The 23887-nt window shown below is 43.0% G+C and overlaps 2 protein-coding genes across 4 annotated transcripts in view; one reads left to right on the forward strand and one right to left on the reverse strand.

Moving 5' to 3' along the window:
• Positions 1 to 23887, reverse strand: part of ccdc146 (coiled-coil domain containing 146) — a 161697-nt gene that overhangs the window by 119895 nt on the left and 17915 nt on the right. For all 3 annotated transcript variants that reach the window (XM_086010422.1, XM_086010420.1, XM_086010421.1), the window contains exon 2: positions 22464 to 22624. In XM_086010422.1, the coding sequence (XP_085866548.1) occupies positions 22464 to 22619 (156 nt within the window). In that variant the 5' untranslated portion in view covers positions 22620 to 22624. The remainder of the gene's footprint in view (positions 1 to 22463; positions 22625 to 23887) is intronic.
• Positions 14812 to 21115, forward strand: fgl2a (fibrinogen-like 2a). Its single transcript, XM_086010423.1, has 2 exons — positions 14812 to 15711; positions 18591 to 21115. Exons 1-2 carry the CDS (start codon positions 15123 to 15125, stop codon positions 19292 to 19294), a joined length of 1293 nt encoding a protein of 430 aa, XP_085866549.1. The 5' UTR covers positions 14812 to 15122; the 3' UTR covers positions 19295 to 21115.

The following is a 23887-nucleotide window of genomic DNA, read 5'->3' on the forward strand; positions in this document are numbered from 1 at the left end:
AACCATCCCTCTCTCTCTAGGTACACAATCACTTCACCATTTTACTATGCACCCCTCACACTCGACATCACTGTTATGGCAGTGACAACAACTAACAACGCACAGGAAGGGCCCTTGGTATTGGCATCTCACTCCATCTTTGTCTCCCTCTAAGCATCTATGCTAGGGATTCTCTACACTCACTCCAACATTCTCACTCAAACTCCACTTGTGTCCCTCATTGCAGGAAAAGAGAGCCCACAATAAGAGGGAGAGGGGCAGGACAGGAGGAGGGCCACCTTCCATTGCACATTTGACCACCGCTGAGGAGGCTGCTATCGACATCGTCGGAGGTGCTGAGGAGCTGGAAGTGGGGGACGGAGAGATGGGCACAGTAGAGTAAGCTGGTGACAGAATAGATTTGCAACCCTCTCATTTAGATTGCATGAGTGACTGATATGGCATCTCATGTTCATACAGATTGAGTCCTGATCATCTGCACAATTCAATGTGCCTGCAACGTTAATATCACATGTCTAATGCATGCCTTTACTCCCCCACAGGACCATCGAGAGCCCCCTCCCCACTGTCCAGGAGGAAGAGCAGGATGACTCCTCAGAGGAAGCTGCAACCTCTGAGGGCGCAGTGTCAGCAAAATTGAGCACAGCCAGCACCAGCGCAGAGACGCGGACCTCGGTGGGTTATTCGCGAGATAGATTAGTGTTGTCACCTGGTGTATCACAGCTCACAAGTGAGCATCAGCAGATGGTGGAGACAGGGACAGCAGTGGAGAGTCCTCATCGGAGGCCGCAGGGCGCTCCTAGCTCTGCTCAGCTGCATGTGGACCCTGTGCCGCTGGGGCCATCCAGAAAGAGAGCAGTGTTGGAACTTCAGCAACAAGTGCAGGAGTCTCTGACATGGTTTGCAACCACTGTAACTGCGAGTGTGCAGAGAATGGAGGAGTCCATCTCTAACATGAGCAATGTCGTGCTGGCAGCAATGGCGCATGAACGTTCCATCATGGAGAGGGTGGCAACCTCCTTGGAGGACATAACTCGCCAGACTCAATAGAGCATGGTGACTCTTCTAAATAATGGTCTGCTATGGAGGATAGATGGGCATCTATTGAGGAGAGACACCAGAGGTACATGGACGTCCCCGTTATGAGGACTATCAGCACAGAGACGGGTCCTCATGGCCCCACTGATGTGCAGCAAGGTGCTCTCCAGCTACTTGCTAGCAGTGAAGTGCGGGCGACCCATGAGAGGGATGTTGGTGGTCGACAACAAGGAAGTGTGGGCTGCTCTCCAAGCGCTCACACTCCTATGCCACTGCGGAGCCCTCGGTCAGAACCCCAGATTCCTCACCCAACTGAGATGGCTGTCTCAGCCCCTTCACAGCCGCAGGAGGAGCAGACTGTTGCCGAGCACTCCCAGGCTGCCAAACCCAGAGGACACCTGCCAAAGTTGTTGAAGCAGGAGCAGCATGAAAGTGAGCAAGGTGCCTCAACATCTGCTGAAGCCACAGGGGAAGCACCACGTAGAAGCATGCATAAGAGAAAGCTAACACACAAATAGTCACAAGGGTATTCACTTGGGAGTTGTGATGTAATACAAAGTGAAGATTATCATCGTTATTTGAATTGTAATAAAGAAATGCAATGGCAAAGATTCAAAGAGTTGGCCTATGTGTACTCAGAAATGGAAGTGTCACAGTGAGGTGTCAGGGCGCCTTTCATCTGTAATGATGGTGGTGAGAGTGATAGGAACCCACAGTTTATTGTACAGAGGGTGTATGGTGTGTTAAGAAGGTCGGCCAGACACTGATTTCCACGTGCCAGCCACATGTGTTTGAATCTGGCATGGATTAGTGCATCCCTTGCCTCACGGCCAGCAATGTGCTCGCATGCTGGTGGAACTGGCACATTCGCCTCTGCAAGGTGTCCCTCATCTGCCGCCTCCTCTTCCTCTTCTGAGGAGGCTGTGCACTGAACCACGTGTTCCTCAGGTAGTTGTAAGCCATGTTGCAGTGCGATGTTGTGCAGTGCACAGCAGACCACGATGATTCTGGAGACCCTGGCTGGTGAGTACTGTAGGGCTCCACCTGATCTGTCAAGTCGGGGAACACTTCAGCAGTCAAGGACATTCAGCCTCTGATCTTTGGGTAAGCATTCTCCAAGGCGGCCTTCGAGACACACGACAACGCAAAATCGTAGAGCAGAAACTGATAGCCAAGTTCCGCACTCATGAGGACGGCCTCAACCGGGATCTTGGGTTCATGTCACGCTACATGTAACCCCACCTGATGTAGGGTCATCCAGACTCGAGTCGTCGTTGGCTTGTTCTCTCTACACAGATGCGGCCGGACCTGCTGTGATTTCCAGCAAAAAAAATGTTTTTTTGTTTTTCATACAGACCCCAGCATCTGCAACATTTGACCCCTTGTGACCCCACCTCATTGTTCTTTGATGTAATGTTTTCCTGACTAACCTGTTTGGACACCATTCACACCTTTGATTGCTGTGATTATCTCTCTGCCTAGGTGTGATAAATGGCAGTTAGAAAGATTACCTGTAATCATCTGGCATGATTCTCTGACTATATAAGCTGTGTCTTTATGCATCTCTCCACTTCACCTGATGAAGGAGCAGCGCTCCAAAAGCTTGTGATTTCAAATAAAACTGTTGGACTATAACCTGGTGTTGTGTGACTTCTTACATTTGTCCACCTTAACATCATTAGTTTAAAGCTCTGTCTACTGCTCTAGTTATTCGGTTCGCCAGGACACCGGTCCCAGCCCGGTTTTCAGTGGAGTCAGTCCCAACGGAACAGCTCCCTCTTTCCCAAGTACTGGTGCCAGTGCCCCATGAACTGAAACCTCTTCCTCCCACATCACTGTTTGAGCCACGAATTTAATCCTCTAATCTGTTTGTCCCTATGCCAAATGTTAAATTTGTACAAATAACCAGATTTAAAATAGTCATATTAGGAACAATAATAATTTAAGGGAGTGAAAACAGATTAGTCTGATGTTTTGGTGAGTAATTGGCCATTCCATCTGTATTGTTATTCCTGCAAATTTACACACAAATTTCAAGTATTGCCATGTGCACTAGTACAACCCAGTCAACCATGGAATTGTGGTCATGGCTTAGTTGTAGAGGCTATTGACACAATGGGCTGCAGCTGTTATAGCTGACAGTAAAAAATTAAGGGAAATTCAGAACTGCCAAAAATGTATAGTCCTGTTACAACAAAGGACAAAATCCATTTAGTATTATTGAAAAGACTGCAGCACAGTCACAGTCCATCACCATGTTGGTGGGTAGTGAGTTTTTTCATCAGAAATTTAAGCATTAATATTCAATGCCCACAGTGCAGAATGTATGTTGTTCTTGGGTTTGTGAGAGTCCTAATGATGGAGCAGAATGAAACTCAATACACGGTTAATTTTCCAACAATATAAACATTTCTCCAAATTTCATTTGGTATTGTGCTCAGTTTCAATTGCAGACAGATAGACAATAGGAAAGGGCTTTCCAATTGGGGTGACATCCTCCCACCACAGAGATGCTCCCTGACTCTGACCAACTTTCGATCCTAAGTTATCTGCATGCTGGTAACAGAGTTCCCAGCATCCACCAGGCACTTGCACTGAACTGGGACTGGAAACTTGTTGAGGCAGAGCTTGGAGTCTGCTTCAGGAAAAGGAAGAAGGCAGCCTCCAAGCTACCTGGAAAATGGTTAATTTTTAAATTTAAAGTCTTGCTGCTGCTTCTGGGGCCTCTTCATGATCATGCTCTGAGTGCAATTGCGAGGGTCCATCTTCAAAAAAACCTCTGAGTCCCCCTCGGCTGACCTTTGAACGCTGGGAGCCAAGACTTAACAGGCAGTCCTTGTGTTTGGTATCTGCAAGGCAAATATCAGCAGGCACAGCGGAAGCTATATTTCTCTGATTTAAATATCATTTTATGGGTCCGCTCTGCCCCCATACAGGTGGGGGTAAAGGAGGGCATGCTGCAGAGTGCATTCCCAAACAGTTCTTCAGCACTGTGCCCAGATGTGCCAAGAACCAGGGGGAGGGGCCTGGAAATCTTAAGCCTCTATATGGATTAAGATCATTGACAGCTAATTTTGAATAATAATACAAAAAGGCAGACCTCATTATTAATTTTCTACCAAAGGTTAATGTGTCTGAAGTGCTAGGATTTGTACTATTTTGTACATTTGTCTCCTGAAGGATCAGCACATTTTGAAGTACTGCAGTTCCTCAAATACAAGTCTGTCCTAGAGCAGAAAATTCCATTTGTTCAGCTTGAAAATGTCAAAAGTTCATAACATTGCTTTGGCATACGAGCGCAAAGAGCAAATTTGTTTTCATGAATTTTTTTTAACTTTTAGTACAAAAGAAACTGTTAGGAGTATTTTAAGAAAAAAAAAAGCTCCATCATTGCTTTACAGGAAATAACAGCGTGACCTGATGTACATACTGCTGTCCTAGGAATTATTGCTTGCAGGCGTTTGGAATTAATGTTTATACCCTGACATCCAGGATGACTAGATTTTCCCAAGAAACAGTTGTTTTGGAGAAAGTGACAAATGGTCTCTTGGTCTGTTCTGAACTAGTTGGAAATATAGGATCCACTTGAAAACTAAAATGTGTCATCAATTTTTATTTAGTTTTCTGTCTTCCAAAATATATTTTAGTATGTTGTTCTAGTGCAAGATTGTTTGCATGATGAAGTCATTTCTGGCAATAAAATACTTCAAATTCAAAACAGTCAACTATGCACTATTCTGGGATTTAATTTTACAGAAGGCAACAACAACAACAACTTGCATTTATATAATGCCTTTAACGTAGTAAAACGTCCCAAGGTGCTTCATGGGATTATCAGACAAAAGTTGACACCGAGCCACATAAAAAGGAGGAAAGAAAGGTAGCGAGGCGGAGAGATTTTGGGAGGGAATTCCAGAGATTAGGTCCTAGGCAGCTGACGCACTTGGTTTTTTTTCTTGTTGTGGTCGGCTGAAACAATCTTAAGATCAGTTCCTTCTTTATAAACTAAAATGACCTCAATGACCTCTACTCTTAGAAAACCCTCAAAAGTATCAGGCATTCACTTTTGGTATTCAAACACGCTGGAAAACAATGCAGCATGCAACTGCTTTGAGGACCAGTGTGCAGAATTTTTAAGCAGCTTTGGCATTTCAGAAACCTAAGGGGTAATGTTAAACCTAGCACCCCGGTGGGAAACTGACACAATCAGATCGGTCGCCTGTTTACATGAGTTAGGTTAAAATCACCCCCTTAGACTACCCTCTGTGACTGCGGTGCGTTATCCTCCCCAATCTTCTTCCTATACCTATCCTCCATTGTCCAGCTCTGCAGGATGACCCTTAAATGGTTGGATTTCTATCCATCCAAACGCAGCCAGTGCATTTCCAGCAATAGCTTCTCTTTCCTCCACTGTTCTGCCACTAAGGATCTATCCTTGGCCTCTCCCCTTCTTGATCTACATGCGGCCGCTCGGTGACATTAACTGCGACGTGTACACTGATGAAACCAGGTCTACCTCTCCACTACTTTTCTTGACCCCTCAGTGTTTATCTGTCATCAAGTCCCAGGTAAGTCATAATTTCCTGCCGCTCAACATTGGGAAAATTGTAGCCATCTTCGTCAGCCCGCATCACAAAACTCCAATCTCTTACTACTCCTGGCCACTCTCTGACTGAATCAGACTGTTTGCAATCTTAGCATCTTGTTTGACTCTGAGCTCAGCATTAAACTCCACATCCTATCCATCATGAAGATCACTTATTTCCACCTCTGCAACATTGTCCGCCTCCACCCCTAACTCAGCCTTGCACAGCTGAAACACTTGGAGTGATTTTAACCCTGTCTGCCTGGTGTAAACTGGGCATTTAAAATTGCCTGTGGGGCTCACCCGCTGATGTTTCCCCATTGGGTCCTATAGGGTATGATTTTAAACTGCTCTTTTGAGTAGGTAAGGACACTCGCAGTCCTTCTTTAAATATGCAGATCGGACTCCGACTGCTACTTTAACCTTGGGCCTGAGCGGAGAAGCAGCTGTGGCTTACCCACCAGGGCAACTTAGCAGGAAGAGGAGTCGGGGCCCGAAAAGGACCAAAAGGGTTTTTATACTTTTTTTCCTTGTGAGGCTGGGGAAGCATAGTGCTCCTCCGAGTCTCACAAGGAAAGTTTAGGCCTCCCTTGATGTGCCCCCCACCCCCAATCTAGTTTGGCGGCAGCCTCCTGCCATCCGAATTGTGCTCCTGCCCGTCGGCCAGCTGCCACTTCCTGCCAGTTTCAGGCGGGAAACTCCCTGGGGCATGCAGATGAGGCCTAACAGTTAAAATTGCACAGGCCTCACGAAGCCGAGGTCAGGACGATTTGCCGCCCGCCTTAGCTCCTGCCTACCCGATTCCTACCCCTAGTTAAAATTGGGGTTACTATGTCACCTTCACACTTGACTATTTCAAAACTCTCTTTGCTGGTCTGTTATTCTCCACCTTCCATTAAATCCAACGTTCATAATTCTAGTGCTTGTATCCTGTCTCATACTAAGTCCCACCACCCCTGTCCTCGCTGATCTACACTGGCGCCCAGTCTCCCAACACAATACATTAAAAACGCTTGTCCTCGTCTATAAATCTCTCCGTATCTTTGCTCCACCCTGTTTTTGTGATCTCCTCCAGCTGGAAATGCACTTTGCCTGTCCTCGTGCTCCTACGCAGTGTTACCCCAGTGGCTGCAGCATGGCTAATGGAAGGCTGCTGACTTTCAGTGGGGGAGACTGCAGATGGCCTTGCAGGTCAACCTCGAGCAGCTCTGGGCCTAGAAGGCCTGGCAGTAGACTGCACCATCTCGGCATGGGTGGCAGCAGCCTGGGCTGGCTGGCTGACAGGCAGCAGCAAGGCCACTGGCGGAGTGGCAGTGATGGGAGTATGAATGCTGTCATTCTGAGAGAGGACAGCAGGTTCGTGCTCCACGGAGCTACTGCCACTCCCCCAGGGTGCCGCCTCAGCAATCCTAGTTGGAGGACAGATTGCTGGACTGCTGTGACAACCTGCAAGCCCCTTTCCACACTGGTAAATGCAGCCACGATAGCAGCAGTCTGAGCTTGCATGGCAGCAAACTGAGCTTACATGACAGAAGTCTGAGCTTCCATAGCAGCACTCAGACGTTGGGTCACTTCCGCTTGTGCTGCAATGGAAGCTGAGACATCGCCCATCAGGCTCTGCATCATGGTTGGGTCCACAATGGAGTTACCCATCACTACCATCCTGCAAATCATGGGCTCTAAACTCTGCGCAAAGCCCTGTACAAAGTTGGAGCCGGACTCCTCCATGCTTCTTGACAGTGATAGCAGGCTCTCTGGCAGGCTAGCCAAAAATGTACCAAGCATTTCTGTGTCATGTCCAGATTCCACCTCTATGCTACCTTCTAAAGTATGTGCAGTGCCAGTTTCTGAGCTGATGCCTGCGAGTGTGAGATCGAGTTACGGTGTCTCTTCTTCTCCATCACTCTCCTCTTGCTCTTCCTGCACTGGCTAGCTAGGCTGGAGTTCTTGGGTATCTGAAAGGAGAAAGGCACAAAGTTGTGGTGAGGGGAGGGGTGAAAGCAACATATCCATGCTTACACCATCAGCAGCTTGTAAGTGAGAAGAGATTGTGGGATGAGGGGAAAGTGGTATGTGAGAAAGAGGGTTAGATATGAGCAGATCGTCTTCTTCAATAGTTTCAACCTTGCCGATCACCACGGTCTTAGTGACAGCCCCTCTAATAATGTCGAGCACAGTCTCCTCCAGCTGGGTCAGGATATGCAGGCTTCCTCTTCCCCCACCGGTTAGCTGCTACTGCCTGTGGTTATGAACCACCTTGTCCTGCAAGAAAAAGGGATGTGTGTCAGTGAGTGTGGTGCAATGTGTTTGGGTGATGTGCCTGTCATGGTTGAATAGCTGGCAGTGTGTGCAAGGTGTGAGATGTGAATGTGAGGCTTGCAGCAGCGGTAAGTGTGTGAGGGCAAGGTGAAGCTATGAATGTGAGGTATGAGTCGTGATTGATTGAGATTGCTGGTAGGTGAGTGATGGGGGTGTGGTGCATTGAGCAGTGTGTGAGGCTAGTGGTGCAGTTGGTGGGAGACGGCTTTTGAAGATGCATTCACTGACCTTGACCACTTGTGTGAGGTCATTGAACTTCTTTTGGCACTGGATCCAGGTCCTTGGGGCAAGACTGCTGGCAGTGACCGCTTCGGCTATCTGCTCCCACAGCCTTCTGACTGTGTGTCTGGAGGGCATTCTGGTCCCTTGCAAGTAGAGGATCTGTCTCCTCCTTTCTACCCCCTGCACTAAGGCCTCTAGTGCTGTGTCCAAGAACCTTTGTGCCTTTCTCCATCTGTTGAGCCATTACTGAGTACCAGTTGGCTTGACAAGCACTCCCAGCAGCTGCTGAATGCAGAATACACCTCACCTTTAAGAGGTGCAGACTGCCTTTAAAAGTGGAGCTTTAAGCTAGCTTTAAATAGAGCTAGCCTCGCACAAACTTCAGCCCCCCACTGAGCACTCAGCCACGCTGGGCTACACGCATCAATCATGCCAATTAGCAGGCACCACAAAGGCCACGTGCTGCCTGCATTACTTTCAACGGGCGCGGGCCGATCGCGCATCACGATATTTGCGCCCGTTTTCGGGCCTAATCGAATTTTTATCTCCTAATCTCTTCCTTCTTGGCTCAGTGTTAGTTCCCTGTGCCACTTTGTGAAGGGCCTTGAAACATTTCTTTATCATAAGAGCACTATATAAATGCAAGTTTTTGTTATCCCAAAGTTCAAACAGGGTAACAATTCCCACTTAAAGTTATTTGATTGTACCCAGAAATATTAATTCAAGAACCAGGCCTATACAAATATGGTCATTTTTGAAATGTGTTGGGAATCATCCAGGCTGACTCTTTACCTTTTTATTTCCCATCAATCACAGAGCCAGAAGTTTTGGGAAGGTATGTTTCTGGAGTGAAGACCTAATTCTGGAATAATGCCAGTTCAATCCTTTAATGGCCATAAATCTAAATATTTAGACTTGTACTTGAGCTATTTTCAGTTCTTTGTGTAATGAATAACATTTTGAGTGAAGCAGATATATTTCCATAAAAGGGTTCAGCAAAATTGCTGAGACAAATGCCAGTTAATAAGGAGTTCTCTTTAAATTGTCATCGTTTTCAAAAGAGTACAAAGAGTTCTCTGATGGGGAGGGGGCGAGAAAGAGTGGAAAAGAGAGAATCTAAAATGTGTTTTACAAAAGTGTGCGGGGAGGATGGAAAAATGTGTAAATAAAACAGCACTGAATTATTTTAAAAACAAACAGCGGTGGATGGCTCCTAAATAAAGGTGAAGTTTGAATCTATTGCTGCAATGTCCTTACAAAGAGGGTGAAGTAAATAGGCCATTTTGAGGTTTAATTTACACCTGCAGTCAATGGATGATAAATGTGGTAATTCAATCAACTTAATGCACATGAGATTCTGATGCATTTCAGGATGCAATATCAATTACTTTGTATTCAGTTATGAGATTTAAAGTACTGTGCTTAAAAGGTTCAATGAAGTAACACATTGGGGTAGATTTTCAACCTGCCGCTGTGCGTAAACCTGGTGTTGTAGATCAGCTGCCTGTTATGTAAACTACCTGATTTCATTTCCATGATTCAATGGCCGGTGCGATCTGTAACCCCAGTTTTGAAAATCTACTCCATTATGTCAATAAACATTTTCAGATTATAGTTAAAATCAGGCAATATTAAATTGCTTTGTTTGTACAGAAAACCATAGCAACATTTTCTTCAAGCCAGAGAATTTGTATCAGATGGTTTGTATTTGTTCTGTTAATTGTTCCAGATGCTTAGAAGTTTCTGTTTCGAGATCCTTCAGTAAATCATGGGGGGCCAGGGGGGTGGGGTGGGGTGGGGGAGGGAGGCTTTCTTCCTTAAATGAATGTCACCATTTTTCGTTGTCGTTCTAACCACAAGTCAGAAAAATGCTTGTTTCAATAAATATTTGAATGCCTGGAAGTTGATAGTTCCTCATATATTTTCTCAGTTTGAAAGAGTATGGGAAAAAATTCTAAATGTGGTTTAGTGACTTTATGACGGTGGAACTTGACCCATTATATAATTAGTTTAGTTTGTGCTGGGATTGCTAAATTGCACGTTTGGACCTAGGTTTCTCCAAGTTTCTAGTCGCACTTGGAAACTCCCTTGAAGGAGGTAACGAGCAGATACAAGAAGAAATTAAGCAAACTGTTCTGTCAATTCAGATCACTCTTGTGCATTTCTCAGCAGTCAGTTACACATGGTAACAGTAAGGGCCTGGGATCCAAGTTACTTGTCTGCCCTTTCAGTTATAGAAATATTGCATAGCACCTGGAAAGAAGGAATGAAAAAGTACAAATCTTTCAGATAGTATAAGATGACATTTCTCAGCCCCCGCGCCCCCCCCCCCAAATACAAAAAGCAAATGACAGTGTGGTTTTATTAATCCAACAGAACCTTTTTAAAAGGTTAGCTTTGGAATCTGTACGAAAATGTGTTGTAGCAGTGGGTGTCAAACTAATGTGATATGTCATAGGATTTGTCCATTAGTAACATGCGTCTTATCAGAGATCATAGCATGCAAGTGGTTAGTGTATTGAGAAATCAACACGAGCTACCTTAGGCAGCCTAACAAGTGTGAATTGATCACTTTTAACTTCAACAGCATTTCCCATAGAATATTCACATGGTGTATTAAGTTAAATTTGCAACAAAGCTGCTAATATTATGATTGATTTTGTTATATTGCACAACTGTACAGGGTCTATGGGCTGAATATTAATCTGCAGGAACGGGTGGGTTTGGGCGCGGGTGAGGGGTTAAAACCGGTGAAATTGATAGCGCAAAGGGAAGCCGACTCCAACCGCTGACTTCTGCATTTCACTCAAATGCATTAGGCTGCGTGCGCGCAACCCCCTCAGGAGAGCAAGTTGTCAATTACCATATGTTAATCGCTCAATTAGAGCAATATGTCAACACACTTTTGAGTTTAATGTCAGGTCCACGGGTTTCCCGGCCTCCCTGAAACTCGCCAGTGAAAGCAAGGGATCTCATATATGCCAACATATGCAAATATGCCAATAAATACTGAGTCCTCACAGCTGCTTCCTTACCTGCTAGTGCTTTGTTCACAGTACTTTGGCTGAGAGGTTACTTTCTACACTTTGGAGGTTTGCTCTATCACATCAGGATGGGTGCCACTTATGCTGCCTTAGATTGGACTTCAGATGAGGACCAAGATGACCAGCAATATCACCAGCAACAGCACCCGCAGCCTGCTGGTCGAAGCCCACTGCCGCTGATTGGAAAGGAAACCCGGAAGTAAAATGATAATGAGGTGGCTGAGTTAAAAAGCCACTGGCAGACGCGCTGAACTTACTTCCAGGTTTCTTGTGCGCTATTGGATCATCCCCGCTCCCAATGTGTCCCAAACTTAAAATCGGGGCCAATGTTTCAGTGCACTTTACATAAATTGGTCAAATTCATATCATAGAAATTACGATACAAAAGGAGACCATTTGACCTATTGTGCCTCTAATTATATTTTCCTGCCCATTCTCTATATTTTGTATTCTTCCTTTCCAATCCTTATCCAATTCCCTTTTGAATGAAAAATTCCTTCTGCCTTCCCTCTGTCTTCTAGTGATAACTCTGAATTTGTTACTGATTTGGCATCCAGTAGAAACAATGGCCCATATTTTCCGACCCCCACGGGTGTGTACGCGCCCATAGAGACCGCGCAAGTTCCGGGTTTAGGCATACGAAGCAATCCAACGCATGCCCAAGAAAAGTGCCTCTGCGGGTGGAGAGTTGCGCTATTTGCTCAACTTCCGCCCGCTGAAAAGCCATAGAATTCTTACGCCTGGTAAAAGCAGGCGTAAGACCTGCTTTTACCAGCATAAAGCATAAGAGTTTAAAAAAATAGAAAAATAAGATTTTATCACTCACTTATAAATTAAAAACCTTATCCAATAAGTTTATATTAAACCCCGTTTAAACATATTAAAAAATTCAAAAAATTACATTTTTGTTTAACTATTTAATTAAATGCCATTTTAATTAATTTTATATATGTAATGGTTTTTATTTATTTATTTCAGTGTGTTGGTGCATTTTTGTAGTCATCCCCATTCATACTTTTGACAGTTCTGTGCATACGGAACTGTCAAAAGTATGAATGGGGATTCCCTTTTTCCATTGGTTGAGCTGGCCCATGTGATCCCGGGGCGCTGGCGAACCGCATGCACCCCTGGGATACATGGGCCTCCGCGCATTTCCAAGAGGAGAGGCCCAGGATCGGAAGCCTCCGTATATCTGGGACCAGCAGGTAGGTTCGTAGATTTTTTGCTGATTGGAGGCATCCGCCCGCAGGAAGCCTCCGATTGGAAATTCAGCCCAATCTTTCACTATTTACCCTCTCAAGACCTTTCATAATTTTTAAAACCTTTCTTAGGATCCTTTTAACCATTACTGTCGCAGTTAAAATAAAACAATTTTTCATGTTTTTCTTCTTAAGTAAACACTGTTGCCCGTATCTTAACTCTCACTAAGTCCTGTTCACCCATCTATCCTGTGATCACTTGGCTACAGTGCCACCCAGTCAATCAATGCCCAATTTTAAAATTCTCATCTTCATGTTCAAATCCGTCCATGGCATCACCCCTCCCTATCTATGTAACCTTCTCCAGCCCTACAACCCTCTAAGAACCCTAACCCTAACCCAACTCTGGCCTATTGTGCATCACCCACTTCCTTCGCCCCACCATTGGAGTCAGTGCCTTCAGCCATCTAGGCCCTAAGCTCTGGAATTCATTGCTAAACCTTTCCATCTCCCTCCTCCTTTAAAGATGCTTCTTAAAACCTACCTCTTTGACCAAGCTTTGAGCGAACCATCCTATTATCTCCTTCTTTGGCTTAATGTCAATTTTTCTCTGATTACACTCCTGTGAAACGCCATGGGATGTTTTACTGCGGTAAAGGCACTTATAAATGCAAGTTGTTGTTATTCCTGGTATTGTTCTAGCGAATCTTTGTTGTACCATTTCTAGGGATCTAATATTCTTTGTACAATGTGGTATCCAGAACTGCACACAATGGGGGTGATTTTCATTCAGACGTCAGGAAGGAGGCGGGACTACAACTTTCGGGGTTGTAGTCCCGCCTCCATCGAGATGCGGCCAATCCACGCGATTTTAACTTGATTGACCTTGTTGAGCCCGCCCAGCGGGCTCAGCGGGCCAATTAAGGGCCACCCAGCAACAGGTGACGTCACAGACTGAAATTTCATCTGTCAAGACGTTTTGACAGATGAAATATCAGTGTTTCACAGCTGTTTGAAGCTGTCAAACACTGACAGTCTTACTTCTAACCTGAGTCCTTCTACACAGACTCAGTTAGAAATCTCACCGGCACAGAAAGCTGCAGGCTGTCACTTTTGACAGTTCGCAGCCATTCTGTTTTCTGTGTCGGTTAGATGATGGACTCCCGAAACCTAGAGGAAGGAAGGCTGAAAAGGTAAGTACAGGTAATTTAAACTTCTTTACACACTTTAGACACACCAAACACACTTACCTTTGCACTCATGCACCCATCACTCACCTGAACACCGACATCTCGACCCCTCCAAGTCCTTCAACCCGACGGCCCGACTCCTCTAACTTGGCGTGGTTTGGAGCCGTCGGGAATCCCACACTTCAAGCTTTAAAATAGGGATTAGGCTAAAAACTGCCTGTTAGCTACCTGTTAACAGGCAGTTAATTGGCACTAATCCCTTCCCGCCTCGGGCAGGCGGGTCCCAGTACGGGGCGGGTACCCGCCTCCTTTGAAACTTACATGGAGGTGTCGGGACCCCCGAATTCGGGACTTTAACCCCCCGCACGCCTCCAATCCCGACTCCACGGGTCAATGAAAATCGACCCCAATACTTCAACTGTGGCTCACCCAAAGTCTTGAACAAATGCAACACCACTTTCTTGCTTTTGTATTGTGCCCCTATATATAACACCCAGAAGCACATTTATCTTTTTATGTCCTTCCTATCTGCACTCTCCACTTTAATGATCTAAAGGGTCGAACTTACCAAATCGTACACTAGTGCATAGCTTTTGCACTGGAAATGCATTTCAAGAATTTGGGCACGGAGGTTCGGAGGCCTCACAGAATGTTTCAACCATTAAAATTAACCGATGGAAATTCTGCAGGGCTTGCTGACCTCAGCGCCTCAATTCCTGATATATGCTCGAAGTGCGTGAAGCTCAATGCTGGGAGAGCAAATTTATAAAATCTACCTTTAAGTACCTGCACCCCTAGCTTGGTCTGTTGCTTACTGTGCCAACAAGAACGCTAGTGAGACCTCAGTCGCTTCACTGAGGGTTGTACCAAGCTGAGGTTAGGAGTTTTTGTCACACAAACAGAAAAATGGTTAATTAAAAAAATATATGTTTTGGAGTGGTGTCACCTCAGGCTGCTCTCATGCATGTCCAAGTAAGCAGTTACAGAGCTACATTGGCAGACTCTTGGGAGTATGGCAGCTTCCCACCCTCTCAACAGTTAGGTCTGCAAGTATTCGAGAGGGAAAATACTAAATAGCTTGCACACTTTTTTCTTATCCACCCCCAAAAATCTCTGGATTGACAAGAGTTAAAGAATGCTGCTGCTAAAAATGGAACATGCCTGTAATGTTATGCATTTCTTAAAGTATTTGTCTGCAACAGAAATGTGTATTATGCACATTTAAAGCAGAAAAACAACAGCGAGCTTGCTCGTAAATATAAAATGTTACACCATACTGTATGTAACTGAGGTAATGCATTTCCAATCTGCGTAGGCAGGCTAAATTACTGTCAGTATTAAAGACTGACGGATATGATTTCACAACTGAACTGCCCACCTATTGTTCAGTATTAGTAACCCTAGCAGCTTGAGCACTAACTTCCCTGTTAGTCAGTGCTGCAGTACTGACCACAACACAGCATTATTTTACAATCGTTATAAAGCATTCACATATTTCACTGTTTGTGAAAGTTTTGTAGAAATAATGAAGACTGCAGCTGCACTCTTTCTCCTGAATGTTGGATTTTTACTATGTTTGGAGGTTCCTGTGGGATACAACAAAACCAGCAGATTCAAGAATCCAACAAAAAGAAATGGAGCCTGTTCCATCAAGCTGAAACCCGCAGACTGCGATGAAGGTGAAGTCTGTGGTTATCAGATAAACCTTCCGCCTCTCACCATTCAGCTGCCCAAGGAGGCAAAACTCCTCAAAAAGACGGTCAAAGAGGTAAGAAGTCTAACAGCAACAGTAAATAAGATGAAGAATAGGTGGCTGGAAGAAAAACAGAAAAAGCCTACCAGTCGTGATCAAGCTATTGAAAGCATAGAAGATGGGAAGGACGATGACAACAGGATAATGGTGTTGGAGGAGAAAGTTACCAAGCTGGTAGCTTCATTACGGAATGCCAGAAACCAGATCAATGTGCTTCAGGGTCGTTTGGAAGAGAGGAGTATTCTGAATATGGACACTGTTTTGCACTACATTAACAATGAGCTTTCAAATATTAACTACACCGTGAATACATTGAACAACAAGTGCTATACGACTTGTGCAGCTCTAGGTCAACCGCCAGGTAAGTTAATCAGTGTGTGGAATATAGAGTACAGAATTATAAATAATACCATTTTTTATGCTATTAAAGCAGGAGTAATTTTTCCACCTTTATCAATTCTGCTATCATAAAGTCAAAATTAGTTTCCAAGATTATTCAAGCATTTAAATTACTTTTTCCATTCCAAATAGATATAAACTTGAAATTTTAGCATTTTAGAATGGACATATTAAACAATGCAATATTTTGAATCAAGGAGCTTATATGTACTATAAATTGTAAAGCTTTGTTACCTAATAAAGTCAGTAGTAAGAGTTCACAACTTGAAGGTTACTTCAGGTTAAAATACCACTAGGTTTTACAGTAATAGGAGAAATGTATGTAAAATACTTATCACTGCATTTTGTGTTTATTAAGTAGTTATTACAATGTTGTCCATAGATTAAAAAGTCTAGTGTGACATATTTTCCAATCCTTACTCCCTTTCAATTTTTAAGTAAAGTTAGTTTGGCTGGTTGTTCTTTCGGAATAACTTGGAAAGCATTGCCGAGCTTATTTTGGTAACAAAATTTAGAGCAGTCAGGAATTCTATTCCCAAGGCTGTTGGAAAAGCATAAAATTAAAGTACTGCTTCGTGATTCTATGACAAAGCATCATCATAGAAGCATGTAGACAGAATGGTAAACTCTTCAGTTATGGGAGCAGGAAAATTAAAACACTTTGTTAAATTAAGTGCAACTATAGCGGATAGATTTCCTTTGCTATAACCCACCTTCCAGCAGAATATTATTTTAAGCTATATTTGAACTCGCAACAAACCAGGGCATTCGAGTCAAGCCAATTATCATAACCAGGGCTGGGAGTTCCATGATTTACATCTGCACTGAGTACCGCTACCAATCTTTAAGATTCTCTCTGATCACTTACACTGGTAATTGGAGCCATAGATTTGAAAGAACGGTTAAAGCAAATGTAATATTACAACAGAAAATACCATAGGAAGATTGAACTCTTTATGCTCACAATTTCTTTAATCATAAAACAACGATAAGCTGGACTCCTGCTAAGCAGTAGGAAGTTTCCTGCTAATCTTAAAACAGTGAACTGATGGAAAATTAAATATTTCAATAATGCATGTATTGGCCTTATCTAAAAATTTCATCAACTTGATTAATTTTAATGTCAGTTTTATCACAAACTCAGACATTTTTTGTGACTTTCATCAAAGCATGTACAAATTTAAATATTTTTGAACGTAAACAGTTTGCACATTATATTAGCATGTTATTCATTTTTACATTAAAATTAAAAATTGCATTTCTGAAGAGACGCTGAGACAGGTTTTCTTATAAAAAAATTCTATGTAATTGCCTTGCTCTAATTGCTAATTTTCATACAGAATGTTTTGGCAATATTGTGATCTTGAGGGTGGTTACAATGCTCTATGTCATTGAAGGGTTGGGATTTGAGCCAGTTGAATGTTGCAGTCAAACGACACAGCATGACAACCTAGTTTCGGTTGAAACCACAAATGGAACAGATGGTCAGAAACTGAACTACAAAAGTGATTAAGCATGTGGAGATATGAGAAGCTGCAATAACAAGGTTAACATTTGCAGAACAATCGGGTTACGAAGTAACAACTGTCACGCGGATGTATGTAGGGTATATTTGATTAACCTTTGAGCCATGTCCAATCACGAGTCACTGACTCAGACCGGCCGAAGCCACGATGAAGCAAGAATGGACCCTGCGATCCAGATAACTGGACAAACTTAGATAAAAGACAGAACTGAAAGAAGGGGCTTAGCTAACGATGTAAAGTTATAATTAGGTTGTTTTTGAAGGAATATAATTGGGCCGGATTGGCCAAGGAATAAGTAATGTAATAACGGCTATCAGTGTGCTCCAGTCTTGTACTGTATATAAGCTTGTGAATTTTGTTGATCGGGGAGAAGGTGCTCGCACAGACCGCGGGGTCTGAGACTCTTCTCCCAGATTAGATGTGAATTTATTTTCACCCAACAGTCATAATGTCAGTAAAGTGTAAAAGACTAGCTGATCTTAAGACACAATTTCAACTTGGGGGGGGGGGGGGGATTTGTGTGGACAAGGGGCTTCATTTGCATTGGCTCCATCATCTTCTGACCAAAAGCAGCGGGCAGGATCAGATTGTAGGGCGGTAAGAGAAAAAAATATAGTTAATATGAAAAAAAGCACTTAAAAAGAAACAAATGACTGAGAAGGGCTAGACATGCATATTGCTTTTGCTAAACATATCTGTTCTAGTAGTACTGTAATGTTCAAACTTTTACTATGAAGCATGATCATAACAGTTTTTCTTTACAAAAGAAATGCTTCCTTTTTAGATTAACTATGAAATGAAACTATTAGTATTAAATAATATCTTGAGGCACAGAAACCATCAAAGTGCTTCCATCACATTCTGTTAATATTTAATTGTGGAAATAGCCTTTATTGTTTTTCCCTAAATGCAGGAGTTCAGTTATGCCCGTGTTAAAGGGCCATTCTTGGCACAGTATTAATTGTTAGTAAAAAATTGAAAAAATGTTTTAAAATTTGGCCCCAATGTGTAATTCAACCTTGCTTGCTTTCCAAATCATTTCACTGTTTGGAAAGTAGAATTCCTACAATTTGAAACACAGCTAAAACATAGATCACTGTCAATTAAGAATATATATTATTTTCTAACATCTGACTGAGATCTGCTTGTTTAAAAAGCATTCATAATAAAACTTTTCCCTTTTCAAGCTGCATTGTATTTAATGTTGTGAAAGATTAACAGTAATATATACCAATTAATAGCAAACAGTTCAAGCTGAACTCATTTTTTGGTACAAAAGGTGAGGTTAATAACCTATTTCCATATTTTCTTTCAGCGGTACAATGGATAGCTCAAGATTGCTCAGATCATTACAAACTGGGATATCGAAAAAATGGCATCTATGAAATGCCCAGAGGCTCTGACAAAAGCTTTTCAGTTTATTGTGATATGAAAACTCTGGATGGCGGCTGGACAGTACTGCAGTCTCGCAAAGATGGTAGCGTCAATTTTAATCGCACCTGGGCAGAGTACAAAAACGGTTTCGGGAACCTATCAGCAGAATTTTGGCTGGGAAATGACAAAATACATTTTTTGACAAAATCCAGGGACATGATCTTGAGAATTGAAATTGAAGACTGGGATGGCATCCAAGAATATGCCAAATACGATCAATTCTCCATTGCAGATGAAGATCACCATTATCGCCTGACAGTTAATGGTTACTCTGGCACAGCTGGTGATGCAATGCATTACAACAAGAATTACAACCATGATCAAAAATACTTCACCACCAAAGACAAAGATAATGACAAGTACCCTTCGGGTAACTGCGGGGCCTATTACAGCTCTGGCTGGTGGTTTGATGCTTGCATGTCTGCCAACCTCAATGGCAAATATTATAAAAAGAACTACAAGGGCATACGAAATGGGATTTTTTGGGGCACTTGGTACAATACACCAAGTGAATCTCTGAATGGCTACCGCCATGCTTTTAAGTCAGTAAGAATGCTCATCAGGCCTAAAGCATTTGTACCATAGGTACGTGCCAACAATAAAAGTGTCCAAAAGATTATAAAAATACTATTGGAAAACTTTCTCTATGCAACTTCTTTTAAGAGCTTTATTTTAAAACATAATCTATAATACTGGTGCCTCCCAGCTCTAATTCTCTACCACTTCCCTCGACCCCACGACTACTTCCATGCTGTCAAACTGCCTCTCTGAAATCAAGTCATGGGTGAGTCAAAGTTTCCTCCAGCCAAACACTGGGAAGATTGAAGCCATCATTTTCAACCCCACTATAAACTCTGTTCCTTTACCACCAACTCCAACCATATCCCCAGCCACTGACTCAGGGTGAACCAGATCGTGCAAAATCTTAGTGTCCCGCTTGACCCAGAGCTAAACTTCAAGCCCCATGTCCTTTTCATCCCCGAGTCTGCTTACTTCCACTTCTGCCCCTACCTACAGCTCCTAAAACCTCTTGCATACTTTTGTCACCTCTAGAGTTGAGTTCTCCAATGGCTCCTGGCTGATTTCCTATCATCCACTTTACATTAACTCCAACTTGTCAAAATGCCAGCCATTCATATTCTGTTCCACATTAAATCCCAATCACCCATCATCCTGTTCTTGTTGATTCTCCAATGTATTAAATTTTATATCCTCGCACTCACCTTCAGATCCCTCCAAGGTCTTGCTCTGCCCCATCTTTGCCTTATACACTCTCCCACACCTTTCAGTCTTCTGACCCTGGCCTCCTGTGCCTTCCCCTGTCTCTTTTCCCTAACATCGATGGCAGGTTCTTCAGCTGTCTCATCTGTATTCTCTGGAACTTACTCCGTAAGCCCCACTGTCTTTCCACTTCTCTCTGCACCTTTAAAAACCTTCTCAAAACCCATCTTTTCAACCAAGCTTTTGGTCATCTCTCCAGGGCTCAGCATCTGTTCCTTATTATATCTATGTAAACCGCCTTGGGACATTAAACTGTGATATCAATGCAAGTTGTTGTAGACAGAAAAGAGACTATGTAAAAGAAGTATATGTATATGTGGGTGTAAAGTATTTCTACTGATTATTAATGAGTGTAGTTGAGGTGCAACAGGCACTGGCAACATGCGATACATTGAAATGAGGCCCAAGGCCCAATTTTGGGCATGCCTTGGACCTCCCAGTCACGGTGCGGGCTGCCTATGCAGCTTCAAATTTGAGCCCATAAATGGACACAAATTCATTTCTACCCCTCATCTTTTAAAAAGCTGGATGGAGACAATTCGAATGCATCTATTTTCTAATCCTTTTTTAGGGAATTTCAGGTAAATACTTAAGTAAATCAAATAGGCTTTTCAGTGAAAAATAAATATGAAAGAAATTTAGCAAAAATTAGCTTCAGCGGTTAAACTGTAAATACTGATTAATCATTTCATGACTTCAACAGCATTCTCATTATAGCGGACAATAGGAATGTAATTAGTAACTTTGTGCTATACTAATAAATATTCAAAAAGGTTCTTTTAGCTTCAAGTATTTTTTCTACTAGTTACACTCAATATGTTCTGTTATTAGAATGCTCATCCAATGTTAACATATTAATTTGCTACTAAGTACTCAGCAGTTTAATAGTAAGGCCAGAGAGTTGTATCTGGTGTAAATCTGGCTAATTATTAGAGGAGTGCCACTGAAAGAATCAAACTAACTGTACTGTACAATACTGTTTTTGAAAGATGTATTAAAAAGCTGAACTTGGATATTAACTCTTCTCATTATGATGCATTTACTATAAGCACTGAGACCTGTTACAAACACTGTAAAGCTGCCAAAACAAATATTTCTATAATAAAGCAAACAATATATGGTTAATTGTGTGTGGTTTATTCCATTTACATATATGTCATTTAAGAGCAGGGAATTCTCCCATCATCCGGGCCAAAATTACTCCCTCAACCAATACCATCAAAATACATTAACTGGTCTTTTGTCTCGTTGTCTGTGGGATCGTGATGTGTGCAAAATGGGTGTTGTATTTGCCTACATAAGTCATTACATTGAAAAGTAATTAACGTATTTAAAGCACAAAGGGGTAGATGCAAAAGTAAGTGAATTTGGAAAGGGGTAGGGAGATGTAGGGGCGAGGGATAAAATGAAGTGGTTGGAGATGGTCTTGTCAATGATTAAGACCACTGCAGTAGAGAAGCCGCAAGAGAAGGCAAGGTCAAGGAGGTGGCTACACAGCAATTTCCTGTAACTTTTTCTCATCTGCAATAAACTGTAATGCTGTCCCCCCACATTGATAAACAAAGTATAGCCCTTACTCCCAGTAATAAACTGGCTATGGCAGAGATAGGACAAGGTCCTCCCTCCAGCAGAGAGATCGGCAACTAAGTTTACTGGATTTCCCCTGTCCAGCCGCCTTTGACTTTCTTTGGTGGAGCCGGCCAAGAGTTACATAACTTGATGTTCAGCCCCTTCTACTGCAGCATTTGTTTTCAAATCCGCTTCCTGAAGAGAGTGTTGGCTGCCTCTCCTCCACTAACATTGTTTGCTTTCTCAACCGCCCCCCCCACCCACCCCCAACCCCCACGCCCGATGAGATTGTTTGTTGATCCCACTCCCATGAACTGAGAATGCTTGTCGGTTACCTCCCACTGAGTTTGCTTGCTGACACCCCAGAGATAATTTACCGGCATCATCCTCTTACCCCCGCCATGATCGTTTCCCGACTTTACTTACCATTTTCCCTCCTCCATTTACCCATCCTCCCCTCCCATTCCCTGTCTCCTGCTCCTCCTTCCCCATCTTACTTTTATCCACGCCACATCTCCCCGCCGCCATCTCCGTACGCTTCCCTACTTGGGTCTAATAATACCCCCACCCTCTAACCTTGCTTGACCTGAATACTGCCCATGGTCTATTCTCCCTGGGGGTAGTTTTGACTTTGTGCGATAGTGTAAAATGGGTGATAGCGAATCGGTACCCCATTTTACATTTCTCCTGATTTTTATTTCCATTGAAGTCATTAGGAATAAAAGTCGAGAGATTATGTAAAAGGGGCTACCAATTCACTATCACCCATTTTACACAATTGCCCAAAGTCAAAATTACCCCCAGGGAGTCTGGGCCAAGTGCAGTATTCAGGACAAGCAAAATTACCCCCCTTATGTACAACGCCACAGGACATCAACGAGTGTAAATATAGAAGAGAACTTACTTCATCCAGGCACTGAAAGGCAGGACTTGTAGTCACATCTACAGGTTCCTCCTCTTGAAGGACTACTGGTGGAGGTACAGCTGTGATGGTTTCCTCCTCATCTTCATCAATCTCGTCTTCAGATACATTAGAAAAAGGATTTTCCTCTTCACTCATTTCTCCTGGAATATGAATATTAAAAAGTGCAATATATAAAATATGGAAAGGAAAATCGGGCGGGGGGGTATAACAGGTGCCTGATCCAATATCCTCTCTTTACGCCATCGCCGAAAGTTAAAATTACTCCCAAATGCCTGTGGCCTCTTCATTTAGGACCCATACTAACAACTTTTATCTTTCTCCTGCTTTGATGCCGTTTGTATCCCACTAATTTCTCAGTAAAGTACCCATTTCTTTTTCAAAACTTTCCACAGAATTCACCATACACTGACAGTTTATCCCATAAGTTAACAACTCCACTTTAAGATATATGTGGTGGGTCAGCAAATTATCTGTGGAAGACAGCAGGCCAGTGTTGAAGAGAGGAGTATAGGGTGGAAACGATTTTGCTTGATAACCTTTGGTGATCAGAAGAGTATTTGTGCAGAGTAAATTAAATTAAACAGGTGGAGTATTACTATGATAGGATAGATTATACATATTTGTAGAAGGAGTGGTATTAATGGGCAGAATGTCTATGACTTCTAATGGCCCGTAATTTCCGATAGGAGGCTTCCTGCGTGCGGAGGCCTCCTATCGGGAAAAAATCTACGCCCTTACCTGAGGGCTCCCGAGGTCCGGCCATCTCCGATCCTGGACCTCTCCACAGTCGAAATGCACAGGGCCCAGGTATCCCAGGGGTGCATGTGGTTCGCAAGCATCCTTGGGATCACCTGGGCCAGGTCAGCCAATGAAAGAAGGGAATCACCCTTCATACTTTTGACAGATAGACCTGTCAAAAGTATGAATGGGGATCACTGAAAAAAGACACTAAAACATTAAAAACATTTTTTTTAAATCACGTTTTTAAAATGAGTTAAAATTACATTAAATTAAAGATTTTAAACAAAAATTTAATTTTTTGAAAAAAATAATTAAAGTTTTTTATGGGGCTAAAAATAAACTTAGCATTTTTAAAAGTATTTTAAAATTATAAATGAGTGAAACTTTTGTTTTTACTTTTTTAAACTCTTATGCTGGTAAAAGCAGGCCTTACGCCTGCTTTTACCAGACGTAAGATTTTTAAGTGATTTCAGCGGGCGGAGGTTCTGCAGAAAGCAGAACTCTCCCCCCCGCAGAGGCCCTTCTCCAGGGCAGGCATCCGATCTGTGAGGATTCTTGACAGATTCCCGGAAATGCCAGTTTTCAACGCATGTGCTTCACATGCCTGAAACCAGCATTTCCGATGTCCCTACGGGTGTGTACACAGCGCATACACACCTGTA

This window comes from Somniosus microcephalus, chromosome 17 (assembly GCF_052327205.1).
Source record: "Somniosus microcephalus isolate GS21.2 chromosome 17, FLI_Smic_1.0, whole genome shotgun sequence".
NCBI classification, from domain to species: Eukaryota; Metazoa; Chordata; class Chondrichthyes; order Squaliformes; family Somniosidae; genus Somniosus; species Somniosus microcephalus.